At 43.8% G+C, this 15,667-nt stretch overlaps 1 protein-coding gene across 13 annotated transcripts in view; it reads left to right on the top strand.

Annotated features, from left to right (window-relative positions):
- The window catches only part of UNC80 (unc-80 subunit of NALCN channel complex), a 201,327-nt gene that overhangs the window by 131,211 nt on the left and 54,449 nt on the right, over positions 1-15,667 (top strand). For all 13 annotated transcript variants that reach the window (XM_032765081.2, XM_075069958.1, XM_032765079.2 and 10 more), the window contains 9 exons: positions 1,964-2,050; positions 3,177-3,360; positions 4,109-4,203; positions 6,545-6,634; positions 6,902-7,003; positions 7,944-8,124; positions 9,323-9,591; positions 11,034-11,168; positions 14,600-14,738. In XM_032765081.2, the coding sequence (XP_032620972.1) occupies positions 1,964-2,050; positions 3,177-3,360; positions 4,109-4,203; positions 6,545-6,634; positions 6,902-7,003; positions 7,944-8,124; positions 9,323-9,591; positions 11,034-11,168; positions 14,600-14,738 (1,282 nt within the window). The remainder of the gene's footprint in view (positions 1-1,963; positions 2,051-3,176; positions 3,361-4,108; positions 4,204-6,544; positions 6,635-6,901; positions 7,004-7,943; positions 8,125-9,322; positions 9,592-11,033; positions 11,169-14,599; positions 14,739-15,667) is intronic.

Here is a 15,667-nt window from a genome sequence, read left to right as displayed (position 1 = left end):
GATATTTTTTTGTCTCATTATCTATCTCTTTCCTAATGGTTCCTAACGTTCTGTTAGCTTTTTGGACAGCTGCTGCACCCTGAGCAGATATGGTCAGAGAACTAATAATGATAGCAATGATGATATCACTGTGGATAGTGATACCACCATCCTTATCACCTGACCATCACATGTATATCAAAGTTGACTGCTCACACTTGCTGCATTAATGAGACAGTAAATAAAAAGAAAACAGGAAGAAAAGCTAGTCAAATCCTTTTTGCCTCTGTTTTTAATGACTGTGCACAGAGGCCTAGCCACCGTTACAGCTTCTCACTTAGGCTAGAGGGGAGACCTGGAAGTTTCCTTTGAATTCAGCCCAGTCAGCCACTGATCCTTGTTAAGCATCCAAACTTGAAAGAGTCACTCTTTCCCCTACAGCCCAGGTCACCAGTAGAAAGTTGGAATCTGCTTGTGTGGCCACCAATGGCTGTTGAAAGGTGAATTCTAGGTGAGGGGCAGGGGAACCTTTAAAAATACAGGTGATGTCTACACTGCAGTCAGAGGTGCAACTGCAGCATATGTAGACATACCCGAGCCAGCTCTGATCTAGCTAGCTCAGATAACAGTAGCAGTGAAGCTGCAGCAAAATGGGCGACAGCACAGGCTAGCCACTTGAGTATATACCCAGGGTCCCAGGCAGGCTTGTACATCCTTTGCTGCTGCCCGTCCTGCTGTGGCTTCACTGCTGTTGTTACCTGAGTTAGTTAGATCATGTCTGCACATGCTGCATTCACACCTGGGATTGCAGTTTAGACATGCCTAAAGAGAGAGACTATTTAAAAATTAAACTCTCCAAAACAGAAGAGATAAGGGACCAGATTTTCAGCTGGTGTAAATCAGCCAGTGAATCAACTACGCCAATTCACACCTGCTGAGAATTGACCCCAGGCTTTCACAACATGTACCCCTCTGTTCTCAGTTTTCCTTCTTCTCCAAAGTATTTTATGTAGGAATTGCTGTGGAACCTGTTCAGTCTCTTCTGATCTCTCACACCATTAAAAAACAGAAGTGTCTCCAATAAAGTAAATGGAGTTGCCTAAACTAGAGTAAAGCTGGTATAAGTGAGGTTAGAATCAGTCCCATAACTTTAGAAAGCTTTTATGAAACATAACATTTTAAAATTAAGGAATAGCTTAGTTATAGCTTATTGCACTAATAAATTGTAAGATTAGCAAGTTAAACAATGTAAAATCTTAAAAGAACAAAAAGAGGAAAGAAATAGTTAAGTCTAAAGAGCTCGATTCTCTGGCCCACTCTGCTGTCTTTGCGTCACCTAAGCATCACAAAGAGACCATCTGTAACTTCTCTGGCACCTCTGCCAGGTGTAGAGCTGGCATGGCCTGTCCCTATGCCTAGCCAACAGCCCTGGCACAGGGGCCAAGCTGGAGTTAGGGAGAAGAGAAAAGGAGTATCCAGACTGTGATGTGCTTTGTCTATCCTCAACTGGTGGATGATCCCTATGCCAGCCTACACATGTTAGAGCTGCACAAAGGAGAAAACAACAGAGAATCTTGCCCAAAATGGGGACTGTAACCAAGCAGTGACAGCGATCACAGTAAAGTGAATTAATTTTTATATACTCTCTCCAATACTGTCCTAGTAGCACTTTTTCATTGTAAATAAGAACTTGAATTGCTGCAGGGAAGGTGCAGTGACAGGATTGGGAGGCTGCCAGAGCAAATGCCCATGGTGATATCTCTAGGTAAGAAAGTGATCCACAACATGAAACAGTGATAACCACTGACCTAGAGAATACATTCACTATGGCCTTGGACTTGCACTTAGAATTCTAAGTCCTCTCCTAAGCATATGGTTCCATTTCATGCAGTGAGAGAGAGAGAGAGAATGAGAACGAGAAAGGAAGGAAGGAAACTGTAGACCATTTTGTGATGGAAATTAAAAACTCTTGCTTTTCTTCCAGGATGAGTTGATGTACATGCTGAGGAAGCTCCTACTGAACATCGGAGACTTCCCTGCCCAGACGTCTCACATCCTGTTTAACTACTTGGTGAGTAGCTCCCAATACCAGCCTACAGCCCATAAACCTAACCTTTGATTGCCCATTTCCTAAAGCACATATGTTACAATCTAGAAGGAGAGAGTGCCCTGTGGTTTTGTCCACACAGTTTATGCACATCAAACCTTCAGCTGTCAATGTAGATCACCCGGCTCAGACAGGCTTCCATTCACGCCCCCCCCCCCCATTTATTAAAGAGTGAAATAAACTGTTATCCTATCATCCCAAACCAACAGCTGTGCACAACCCTTTTGTAGAGCAATCATTGGAATTCTGCTGGGGGAGACCATGCATCGTGTGTACCCCCTAAGCTGCGCTCTAGGAGAGTCTGTGTGAGGAATCACAGGCCTGTTCCTGCCCTCCTTATCCCAGATCCTCCTCCACTCCCAATTCCTGCTTTCCTGATTTGGTCCAGTTCCCTGCCCCTCCACTCTGCCCCTGACTGTGACTTTGGCTTTGCTTGACTCCTGATTCTGTCTCCAGCTCCAGTTTCTGTCACCTGACTCCAACCACTAGGCATGACTGCCCATCCCCTGGTCCTCATACACTGCTGCACAGATTCTCCCTTTCCTCCACTCTATAGAGATAGGGTATAAAGGACCATGGTGGCTTCTTCTCTACCCACCTGTCTGTCCAGTGCCCATCCCAGCTATTACGGCTGTTCTGGATCAGCCCCTCAGCACACAGCAGTGGCATCCCATACTCACCCAGAACAGAAGGAGGTAAAAAGTTGACATTGGGCATAGTCAGGCAAAGCGACATGAACTTTCAGGTATTAGGTTTGACAGGTTGAGTCTTCTCCCAATGACGAGTAATGCTACAGGAACCATCTTTTTGTTCTGTGTCTGTATAGTGCCTCGCACAGCGGGGTCCTGGTCCATGACTGGAGCTCCTACGTGCTATGACAGTACAAACAATAAATGTTCATCACAAATTCCTCTGTCTGACGTAGTTGACTGGGTTGATCACAGACTGACTGCTCCTCAGAATAATGGAGGACTGTATTAATGATAACTCTGGGACATGGAGTTGGCTGAAGCAGGACTAATGCCAGTAAAACAATGTGATGTGTATACAAAAGCAGCTTGAGTGCCACTCTTTTGTTTGTGCTCTGCAGGTGGGATTGATCATGTACTTTGTGCGTACTCCATGTGAATGGGGCATGGATGCCATTTCAGCTACACTGACCTTCCTGTGGGAAGTGGTGGGTTATGTAGAGGGCCTTTTCTTCAAGGATCTCAAACAGACTATGAAAAAGGAGCAGTGTGAAGTAAAACTGCTGGTGACTGCCTCAATGCCAGGTAGGAACATGTACGATCTTTAAGACCTAGCTGGGTTCCTTTATCTATCTTCTATATTTGCTATTTTCCTTACTGCTCCTATGCCCCTGAAATACAGAATTACTGGTTTGAGATCCATTGGAATAAGGTCAGTGGAAGCTCCCTCTTAATATCATCAGACATTTTTAAGCCAGTCCTCCTTGAATTTGGGCTCTGTAAAATAATTCTTGAACCGTTCAGTTCTTGAACAGTTCATAGCCCCTTCAGAACTCTGCAGGCAAATAAACAAAAAGTGACATCAGAACAGTCTGTTCAGCGTAGAGCCATGTGCCAATCAGTCCCTGAGGGACTGCCAAGTCTGATCATTTGAAGAGTCTGCCACTCAGGGATAGGTCAACTTGAAACCCTCCAGTGTCAATCATGGCAATGCCTGGAGTTAATAACCAAGAGTGTACAGTGGTAACCTTAGGTCTTCATGAGCCAGACAAGAGATTGCTCTGCGAAAAACGGAGTTGTCATGTTATATGTATTTCTTCCTTAGCGTAACTGTTAGAGTTAAAACCAATTGTATCCCCCTAGAAAAGATAAGGTCTCATTAAATGGGAGTATAAGTATTGCATAATGGATTCCAAATACCTAGAACTTGTGTTGGCTCCTCACCAGACAAATTTCACCCATTGGCCTTACTCTGTGAATAGTCCCATTGAAATAGCATATGAATTATGTGAGAAAGGAGGAGAGAGAAAATGACAGCTCTTCTTTTCTATAGGCACAAAGACCCTTGTCGTGCATGGACAGAACGAGTGTGACATCCCAACCCAGTTACCAGTTCATGAGGACACACAATTTGAAGCTCTTCTGAAGGTGGGAATGAGGTTTTTGGTAGAGCTGTTTACTGATACATTTAGCTGCCTGTGCCCGCCACATCTAAGTTTTAGAAATGCAGTCTTACAAACATCCCGATTTCAGCGTGGTGGAGAAATGCTGCTCTGATATCCACTTCCATCTCAAGATGGTTGACCACTACTATATAAACCAGGGAGTGAACTGATGTCTAATGTGGGGTACTCAGGAGTTCCCATTGCCAGCCAATGCCCCACAAGTGTAACTCTGGGGCCAACAGACTGCTGCAGATAAGATACAATTTCCTAAATAAATTAGTTAACAGTTGACTGACATACTCATCCGTTCATTTTGTTCTGGTGTTTGACCAGCTCTATTACCTACCTAAGAAATGAACCAAACAGCTGTTCCCACTAAGAACTCTTTGGTAGTCCTGATTCCACCACATGATAACCACCGGTTTTTGCCTCAGTGGCGAAATCAGCATTTCAAGAAGAAAGAGGATGATCCAGTGGTTTGGGACTTGGCAGATAGGATTCAGTTCCTTGCTTTGCTAAAGATTTCAAATATGACCTTGGGCAAGTCACTTAGGCCAGTGGTTCTCAACCAGGGGTAGACATACCCTGGGGGATATGCAAAGGTTTTCTAGGTGGTATGTCAACTCATCTAGTTATTTGCCTCGTTTTACAACAGGCTACATAAAAAGCACTAGCCAAGTCAGTACAGAGTAAAATTTCATATAGACAGTGACTTGTTTATACTGTTCTACACACTGAAATGTAAGTCTAATATTTATATTCCAGTTGATTTATTTTATAATTATATGGTAAAAATGAGGAAGTAAGCAGTTTTTCAGTGATAGTGTGCTGTGACGCTTTTGTATTTGTATGTCTGATTTTGTCAGCAAGTAGTTTTTAAGTGTGGTGAAACTTGGGGTACGCAAGACAAATCGGACTCCTGAAAGGGGTACAGTAGTCTGGAAAGGTTGAGAGCCACTGACTCAGGCCATGTCTACACTTACAAGCTTACAACGCACAGCTGTACGATTGCTTGTGTAGCCGTGTTGAGTGCCTATGTTGGCAATACTTATATCCCTATGGGGGGGGGGAATTTTTCTCCCCCCTGAGCAACAAAAGTTTTGCCGACATAAGTGCCAGTGCAGGCATAGCCTAAGGCCATGTCTACACTTGCTGCGATGTGTAGAGTACAGGCAGTAGTACTATACATGTAGCTGCATACTGCAATGAAAGGCAGGCTGCGTCTGCACATGTCATTGTGGCGTGCAGCTACACGCTGTAGAGAGAGACTCCAGCAGTGAGGAAAGGCAGCTTTGCCTTTTCCTGCTGCCAGAGCCTTTCATAGACTTTCAAGGGGCCATCGTGATCATTTAGTCTGCTCACCTGCATGTTGCAGGCCACAGAACCTCGCCCACCCACTCCTACAATAGGTCCCTAACTTCTGGCTGAGTGACTGAAGTCCTCAAATCATGATTTAAAGATTTTCATTTTACAACGAATCCACTATTTACTCTAGTTCATACCAGTAAGCGACTCATGCCCCAGGCTGAAGAGGAAGGCAAAAAAAACCCCAGGGTCTCTGCCAATCTGACCTGGGGCAAAATTCCCTCCCAACCCCAAATATCGCGATCAGTTAGATCCTGAGCATGTGGGGGAGACCCACCAGCCAGATATCTGGGGAAGAATTCTCTTTAGTAACTCAGACTTTCCCTGCAGCAGCAAACTACACTGCTGAAAATAGCGGTGTAGACGTGGGAGGCATTGCTTGGGTGTGTGGGGCACTGGAGGGGTCAGGCGTGTCGAGCACTCTGCTCTGCCCACCTAAGCAGTGCTTCACCATCTATGCAGCTATTTGTATCTGTGCTAGGTGGTTGTGAAGTGTCTGTTGTCTACACGCTGCCATAAGAGTAGATATAACCTTTGTCTCTCTCTGTCTTAGTTTCACGTTTTGTAACACAGCACTTCCTTACCTGGTAGGGGTGTTGTGAGGGTAAATACATAAGTCTGAGAGATTCAGGTCTTGTAGTAATGGAGGCAGTGATACCCATATGATGATGTAGCTATAGAGACAGAACAGGTCTGAATGCAGAAATAATTGTTCTGTGGATAAATGCAGGTAACATCAGACTGTCAATCCAGCAGATTTTAGGAACACTGAAATGAGTGTGTGTAGATTTAGATATATAAGTTTTAAACAAAAGAAGAAAAGTGTTAAATGCAAGAACAATGTGCCAACGTCAGCAAGGCATTTAGGAATGGTCCCTGTATAACTGGTTATAAAACTCTTTGTCTCTGTACAACCTACTTCATGAATAACAAGCTGGTCTTTGTTTCTTCCCCCTTAGGAGTGCTTGGAGTTTTTTAACATACCTGAAACCCAGTCTGCTCATTATTTTTTAATGGATAAACGATGGAACCTTATTCATTACAACAAGGTGAGACAAAGGCCTGGTCCAGCTGATTTTATTCTTTCTTCATCCCTTCCTGAATACTGGGAGAGGCCAGAATATAGCTAGAGGGCCATACGTAGCCAGAATTCTATCATCGCTGATACAGAGCTGTGGCCTGTGGAAATTACGGGTCTTAGAGTCCCTGGACAGAGATTGAAGTGATCCATGCCCTGTTATCCAGTCCCAGCTTCTGGCTACAGTTACAGCTGTATTTTTAAAAAAAACTTGATTTGTTATTCTCTTCCATTGCAGACCTACGTCCGGGATATTTATCCTTTCCGGAGGTCAGTGTCTCCACAGCTCAATCTGGTACACATGCATCCAGAAAAGGGTCAGGAACTCATTCAGAAACAGGTATCTCACCACCACCATGGCATCTCCATTGTCCTTTCAAAGGGCTCCCCTCATGCTGTGAGGGGCACACTTTTCCAAAAGAGCAGCTTATGGCATGAAAGCCTGCTGGGCGTCATGTCACTAGGCATGCTGCGTATTTAGAGAAAATCGGGGCACTGAAGAAGGCAGTGTAAACTCCCTCCAACTGGATCTTTTTAGTTGTATTGTTCTGCAAATGTTCTCATACGTGTGGCTGGGTAACTCCACATACTTCAGCTTCAAAGGCAGGGATATCCACATTACTTCTTTCCAGGCACCAGCCCCCGGCCCTTTGGGAGCCTGCTCGATGACTTTCCCCCACAAGTCTGCCTGTCTCTGCAATAGATGCTACCACTTGTGGTTTCTTCTCCCTCATGGGAGCGTCTCCTCTGCCCCTTCCTTGCTCCGCCTCTCAGATATTCCTTCTTGGAACAGGAATCTCTGCTCCCCATCACCTGCGGCACAACTGTAGCAATTGGCATTGATTGCCTTGCCTTATAGTGTCCCATCTGCTCCATTAGCTCTCACCACAGCCTCCAGAGGCTCTCCCATTAGGTCTTGATCCCACGTAGTGGGACAGTGACCATCCCATCATGTACCAGTGGAAGTATCAGCTCCAGGAAGAATCAGGTATCATCACCCAGCCCCGAGAGGAAAGGTGAAGGCTCTGTCACTGGGCCCACCTGCCCCACCTACTGGAGTGGCCTCCAATCTATCCTCAGAGTCCCTGCTCTTCTGATAAGCCAGGATGTTTCAGTAGCACTCAGGGAGAGTTACCACAGGGCACTTGCCTTCCACTCTTTCCGCTTTGTCTTTGCACTTAGGTGGGGAGATTGATCTTTAAAGATGCCACTCTCTTTAAAAACCCCTTCTGATTAGAGCTATGTTGCTGTATGTGTGTCTCTCTCTCTCTCTTTGCTAGGTGTTCACCCGCAAGCTGGAGGAGGTAGGACGGGTGCTGTTCCTCATATCACTGACCCAGAAAATCCCTGTGGCCCACAAACAGTCCCATGTGTCTATGCTCCAAGAGGACCTTCTCCGCCTGCCTTCCTTCCCTCGGAGTGCCATTGATGCCGAATTCTCCCTCTTCAGTGATCCTCAAGGTACTGGGAAAGTACTTGGCAAAGATTTCACTGGCTCTATTTGCATATTGAACTTGGCGCCAGCAACTTCATTCAGGCAATCTTATTACTTGCTCAGAAAGACTGAACAGCACAGAGGTTTATCTCATCTCAAATTAAAATACCCTGCCCAGGAATATAATGTCCAGATGTTAGTACATAAATGTGACTGCCGTAAAGGTGCTGCAGTATAAAACTTTTCATTTATTATGAGCCCACAAGAAAGGCTTCTTTCCATTGACTTCAGTGGGCTTCGGATTAGTGCCTTAGTTACAGGCACTCTATACACTCTGATTACTAACAATCACTGCTAAGGCACCTACAGCTGTGCTCACAAACTTTGTATGGAGTGTGCAATCTCTGCATCTGTGCATGCAACATTGCACTTGGAAATTAGGTAACTGCATATCCACAGGGGAATTTATTTGTGTAGTTACACAACTTGCATGTGGAAATGTGGGGTCTCCAGCCACGATGGGCACATGTGCAAAATTTTGCAAGAGGAATTTAGGAACTGCCCCCTTTCAGAGGTTAATCCTGTTACTCAAGTATGTTTTCTAATCAAACTCTGGGGTTGGATTAGACAGTCCCCTGCCCTGGAGGACCCTTTTCACTGTGTGGTAAGCATTGGCAGGTCATGCAACTGGATGTCTGCTGACACTGGAGGCATTCAGTTTCAAAAGCAGCATTGTAATTGCACATCAGCATCCAGCTGTGTGTTTCCTTCTGGGATAACCCGAAGGGTAAAAAATTGTATTTATCCACAAAGTCAACAAGCTGCCAGTGGTATATGCAAGATTTGGTCTGCTTTAACTTAAAAGATAATGAAAAATGGAATGAATTTTAAACGTATAGAATAAAGATTAATAAAGCCCTGTGATAATTCATCACATTCTTCCAGTGCCCCTTCTATACTTCTCTTTTCTATTGCTTAAACATGATTGGCCAAAATCTGTTGTCATCTGTGAAGTTGCACCACCGATTAATTTGGTTCAATCTTCCTTTAAAAAGCATCTGTAACCAAAGTGGTGATGAGTTTGGCTGGAGGAAATCTCTAAGACCTCTAAGAGGTCATTGCTCAGCAGATCCCTTCCACTGGTCTTTGGGAATGTTACCCAGCTGGAAATGCCTTGCTGGGCTAAGGTGATTAATTAGCTTCGATGTTGCATTGTTCTTGCAGCTGGGAAGGAACTCTTTGGCCTTGATACCCTTCAGAAAAGCCTGTGGATTAAGCTCCTGGAGGAGATGTTTCTGGGCATGCCCAGTGAATTTCCCTGGGGGGATGAGATTATGCTGTTCCTAAATGTCTTCAACGGAGCCCTGATCCTGCACCCAGAGGACAGTGCCTTGCTGAGGCAGTACGCTGCCACTGTCATCAACACTGCTGTGCACTTCAACCATCTCTTCTCTCTCAGTGGATACCAGTGGATCCTCCCCACCATGCTGCAGGTGAGTGTCTTCCTCCCACTGGTTAACACCAAAGACTAAAGAGCTGCTGTGAGTTATCATACCTAGCAAACCAGCGAGCGACAGAAGCATTCTGATAAAGCAACAATAATAAATACGCTGAGTACTCAGTTCTTTCCGTTGTTAAGAGTGCTTTGCCGGCAGTACGTACCTCATGGTACTGCTGGGAGGTAGGTAATGAGCATCTCCCGTTTTACCGGTTGGGAGACTAAGGTGGAAGGTTAAGGGCTTTTTGCCCAGGGTCAGTCACAGAACAAGTTTCACCATTTGTATTGGGGATCTGCCCACACCATGCAAGGGGCTATCTAAGCACACAGGAAAACACAGTCCCTGCCCCAGAGGGCTTACAATCTAAGACCTTGATGTCACTAACTGTGAATCTACAGTGCACTTGCATGTCACACACTATCTGGCTGTGTGGACCCCACCAACCTATTAGCCACCCAAACAACCTCCTCTAGGCTACGCTAGCCCTTAATTTGCCTTGCAGGTTAACAAGAGGTGAACCCCAGTCCCAGATCCCCTTTGAAGTCTTCCCTCATAGTGTTCAGCCCCTTATCCACTGAGCACTCACAGTAATACGAGGAATGCGATGTACACACCAGCTTGAATAATCAATTCTTTGTACAATATGACAGCACTGAGATATACTTACAATGAAAACAATAATCAATTTATCAAAGATCAAGGTTTAAGAGAGAGTGAATAAGGATAATGGAAACAGAAGGGTTACATGTGATTTTTGTTCTATAACATTATTTTTAAACTTAATTTAGCAGTCTAACCTTCTGTCTCAATATGTTTCTCTCACCCCTTTTTGCAACATTTCAACCAAGCCTGGTTGAGATCCTATTTTCCATGAATATAAATACTTTGTACATTTACTTCCTCAGGGGCAGGACAAAGGGATGTCTTTTTGTCTTCCCCAAAAAGTTCATTTTCTGCCGCCAGAGTCTGAGCTCATTTCCTTGGTGTACAGCTCAGCTACTTTGCCTGCACCCCCTGCCCAAGGCTACCCATCGGACTTCTGTGGCATAGAAGGTCTTATATGGGCTGTCTGTAATGGGGTGAAATCCACCCCAAATGCAGGAATTTAGTGGGATTTGTTGCCAGAGTACAGCAAAAGCAATATCAGCAGCTGTTTTTCAAGGTAACTCATTATATCAGTAGGGAAATAGAGCAGGCAGGCAATTTAAATGGAAAAGAGGCTACTAGCTAATTATATTGTTTACAAAGCTCAGAGAAATTAATGATTGCTGAATCCCACATCTAATCAAACACCTGCAGGGCAGGATTCTGGGGGCCAGTTATGGAGGAAATGTGGAAATACTATTTTCAAGGCCCACAATACCTTGCAGAATTTACTGTTTTGCTGTTTTAATTGAATTGTCACTCTGTACGCTTCCTCTCCCTTTTCCCCTCAGGTGTATGCTGACTATGAAAGCAACCCACAGTTACGCCAAGCGATTGAGTTTGCCTGCCGCCAGTTCTACATTCTGCATCGCAAACCCTTTGTTCTGCAACTGTTTGCCAGCGTGGCTCCTCTGCTTGAGTTCCCTGTGAGTAGAATCTGATCCTTCGATTCACACTGGAGAGCATGGATATGCAGACAGGCTTCCACACTGAGGCCCCGTCTAGACTACGCGCGAAAATCGATTTTAGATACGCAATTTCAGCTACGAGAATAGCGTAGCTGAAATCGAATATCTAAAATCGATTTACTCACCCGTCTTCACCGCGCGGGATCGATGTGCGCGGCTCGCCATGTCGAATCCGGAACTCCATTTGTTTTGGTGGAGTTCCGGAATCGATCTAAGCGTGCTCTGGGTTCGATATATCCCGTCTAGACCAGACACGATATTTCGAACCCCGAGCAATCGATTTTAACGCGCCGAAACGGTGCGTAGTGTAGACGTAGCCTTAACTGAAGAAAACAAGGGGAAAGCAGCTGGGACAAAGGAGGAGCTGCATGCTTGGAATTCTCATGGAAATCAAGAGCACTGTACTTGTTACACTAATCCCTTTAGGATCTATTAACTGTTAACCAAGGGGCAGGGCTACTCAGGGAGAACAGGGGTTTATAAAACCAGCTCCTCAGTGACCAGAGGAGCTAGCAAACAGGAGTTTAGTGAGGGAATGTGAAATCCAGACATACCTAACATACTCTAAATTTATGCCAATAAACACCTGCCCTCCCAACAAAAAAAGCCCCCTCCAAAACAAAACAGAAAAAGCTGCAGGTATAAAAACAAGGCATGCACAAGCCCAGAAGCAGAGTGGGGGCTATCCAGTTCATGTCACTGAATGCAATATTTAGGATTACCTAACGTATATGTGCATTTGGTGCAAAGAGCTCATGGCCCTCAGAGACCAGAGTGACTGAACTGTAGGAGCTAAGGGAGACAGAGAGGTACATAGATGAGACTTTCCAGCACACAGTGGAACGATCTCACCGCCAGTCTGACAGCCTCTGTGCTACTGAGGAGGATGGAAGTCTCAGGGAAGGAAAACATCCAACTGGAGCAGAGGAAAATGATCCCATAGTTGGAACCTTCCTTCCAGATGATATTGTAGTATCCTCTTGCACTGAGGATACCTCTGAGGGAGAGAACCCCAGTCACTAGGAAGAGACAGGTAATGGTAATGGGGGATTCAATCATTAGAAATATAGATAGTTGGGTTTGCAATGACTGGGAGAACTGCATAGTGAATTGACTGCAGGGAAAGATAGAAGATAAGTTCTGGAAGCCAAATTTAGGCTGCTAGGTCAGAGATTAAAGTCCAGAATCTCCATGATGGCATTGTCTAAAGAGCTTCCACTTCCATAAACAGGGCCAGTTAGTCAGGCAGAACTCCAGGGCCTCAACGTATGGATGAGAAGATGGTGTAGGCAGGAAAGCTTTTGGTTTATTAGGAACTGAGGAACCTTTTGGGAAAGGAAGAGCCTATACAAGAGAGATGGGCTCCACCTAAACCAAAAGAGAACCAGACTGCTGGCATGTAAAATTAAAAAGGGCATAGAGGAGTTTTTAAACTAAGGGCTAGGGGAAAGCTAACAAGTGTGGAGGAACACATGGTTTGGACAGAGAGATCCCATAGGGAAGGCTTTGTTAGCAGGGATTCTCTATATCGGGGTAGGCAACCTATGGCACGCATGCCAAAGGTGGCATGCGAGCTGATTTTCAGTGGCACTCACTGCCCGGGTCCTGGTCACCAGTCCGGGGGGCTCTACATTTTAATTTAATTTTAAAAGAAGCTTCTTAAACATGTTAAAACCCTAATTTACTTTACATGCAACAATAGTTTAGTTCTGTATTATAGACTTATAGAAAGAGACCTTCTAAAAACATTAAAATGTATTACTGGCACGTGAAATCTTAAATTAGAGTGAATAAATGAAGACTCAGCACATCATTTCTGAAAGGTTGCCGACCCCTGCTCTATATTCTAATAAAGAGGAGAGGATGGATGTTGATAAAGCCCAGATAGGAACTGAAGAGAAACAGTGAAATGAAAGAGTCCCATTCAATTACATCACTTGAAGGCAGACAACTAAAAAATAACACATTTTAAAAGTGCTTGTATATAAATGCTAGAAGTCTAAATATTAAGATGAATGAACTTGAGTGCCCGGTATTAACTGAGGATAATGATATAACAGGCATCACAGAAACTTTGTGGAATAATGACCATCAATGGGACACTGTAACACTAGAGTATAAAATACATAGGAATGACAGAATAGGTCCTGCTGTTGTAGGGGTGGCACTATATGTGATAGGAAGCATAGAGTCAAATATAGTCAAAATCTTAAATGAATCAAATTGTACCATAGAATCTCTATGGATAGAAATTCCATGCTAGAATAAGGATATAGCAGTAGGAATATACCACCACCTCTTGACCAGGATGGTGATGGTGATTGTGAAATGCTTAGGGAGACTAGAGAGGCTGGCATTGGCCACTGTCAGAAGACGGGATACTGGGCTAGATGGATCATTGGTCTGACGCAGTATGGCCGTTCTTATGTAGTTATTATAATAAATTCTCCTGCTCCCGTTATTCTGCCCCACCAACAGTTTTGCTCATTGGCTAGGTGCATTATTTTTTATTTCACCTTCTGAAGCATCTGACCTTGGGCATTGCTGACAGCAGGGCCAACGATCTGATCCAGTATGGTAAATTCAGTCATACTTTATATTAAATTCCTAGTTTAAATGGTTTATGAAGTGTTAATAAATGTTTAATAGCTGTAGTGAGCATGGTACAGACATGATATATGGTTATAAGCAACCTATTCACCAGTTGGACTCTAGCAATTGATTAACCATTGATTAACTTTTTATAAGCTATTTATAAATAGAACCTTAATATAAAGTGTGACCATCAGTTCTATAATCTTTTATGTTGAAAAAGAAACAATCAGCTTAAATTACAGCAAGGGAGATTTAGGTTAGACATTATGAAAAACTTCCTAACTGTAAGGGCAGTTAAGTACTAGAACAAGTCACCTATGGTGGTTGTGGAATCTCTGGCATTGGAGGTTTTTTTAATAACAGGTTAGACAAACACCTGTCAGAGATGGTCTAGATAATACTTAGTCCTGCCTCAGTGTTTGGAAGTGGACTAGATAACTTAGCAATGTCCCTTCCAGTCCTATGATTCTATGATTGATTGTGAATATAAAGGCCCAGAGGGAGTTAGAGACCTTGAGTATCTGTGATGCAGCACCATTACTTCAGAGGACAGCACTTGAATGAACCCTCTGGAAGTAAACCTATACAATTTCCAGACCATGTCATTGCTCTGGCCTTTGTTTGCAAAGTCAAACAGCTCACATATTGTTTTATATGATTACACTCCTGAACTCAACTTGTAAACTCTATGAACTCGTGATTAAAACTGAACTGTTTCTGTCTGCAAATGAAGACATGTGGGATGCAAATAAAATAATAAAGAAGTCAATAATAAATGGGTATCATTTAAACAGGATGCTACAAACAATGGACCCAGCAAAGGAGTGTCAGCTCAGTGCCTGTTTGACCTGCTGCAGTCCCTAGAGGGAGATACACCTGACATTTTGGACATCCTAGAGTTGGTGAAAGCAGAAAAGCCTCTCAAATCATTAGGTAATAGCAAATCTTCCTTTTGTTATCCCCTGTATTCAAGAGACATGATTATTTATTTAGTATCTAACATTTGCTTAACAGTAACATTTGCTTTAGGCTTTTTTAAAAGCAGCAAAGAATCCTGTGGCACCTTATAGACTAACAGACGTTTTGGAGCATGAGCTTTCATGGGTGATGCATCCGACGAAGTGGGTATTCACTCACGAAAGCTCATGTTCCAAAACATCTGTTAGTCTATAAGGTGCCACAGGATTCTTTGCTGCTTGTACAGATCCATACTAACACGGTTACCCCTCTGATATTTAGGCTTTTTGTTTTTGAGTGCAGCAGTACCAGCTTCTTACATTTTACCCAACTGTGAGGGTTAGGTTTGTCCCAATCGTCCATTAGGTATTTCCATAAAGGATTATTTATTTAATTTAAAAACATTTTCTGTTGTGCTGAGAGAGCAAGTTTGAGCCCAGCCACTGGCATTTTGAATTTTCTCAATGGGGAATGAAGAACAAAGATCCCAAACAGGCTGCATCATGCAGACAAAATCAGTGCAGTTACTCTGCTCCATGCTGGGAAGAAACAAAGGCATCAGATCCCCAGGATGGATTATGACTGGCAAGTGATGGACACCAATTAGTGATTATCTGGTGTTCAGCTCTGGGATTTTGGTTCTGGCCCATCTCTAAAGACAATACTTGGGGCTATTCAGAAACATGAAGGATCCTCCCTTCCTTCAGCAGTAGAAGCAATGGGATGCTACATTTAGCAATTCAGCTGCTTTGCTGTTTGTGGGGAAATAATGTTTGCTGCTACTATATCAACCTTTCAGTTGTTTCCAGGTCGTTAAATTCATCTTATACACAAGCTGTTCATTAGTGGTATCCCAGTAATGTGGGGTTCAAGGAACCATTAAGCCCTCTCAAATTTACAGGAAA

This window comes from Chelonoidis abingdonii, chromosome 10 (assembly GCF_003597395.2).
Source record: "Chelonoidis abingdonii isolate Lonesome George chromosome 10, CheloAbing_2.0, whole genome shotgun sequence".
In the NCBI taxonomy this organism is placed as follows: Eukaryota; Metazoa; Chordata; order Testudines; family Testudinidae; genus Chelonoidis; species Chelonoidis abingdonii.
The sequence above is the reverse complement of the archived record's forward strand: the minus strand, read 5'-3'. Positions and strand labels throughout refer to the sequence as shown.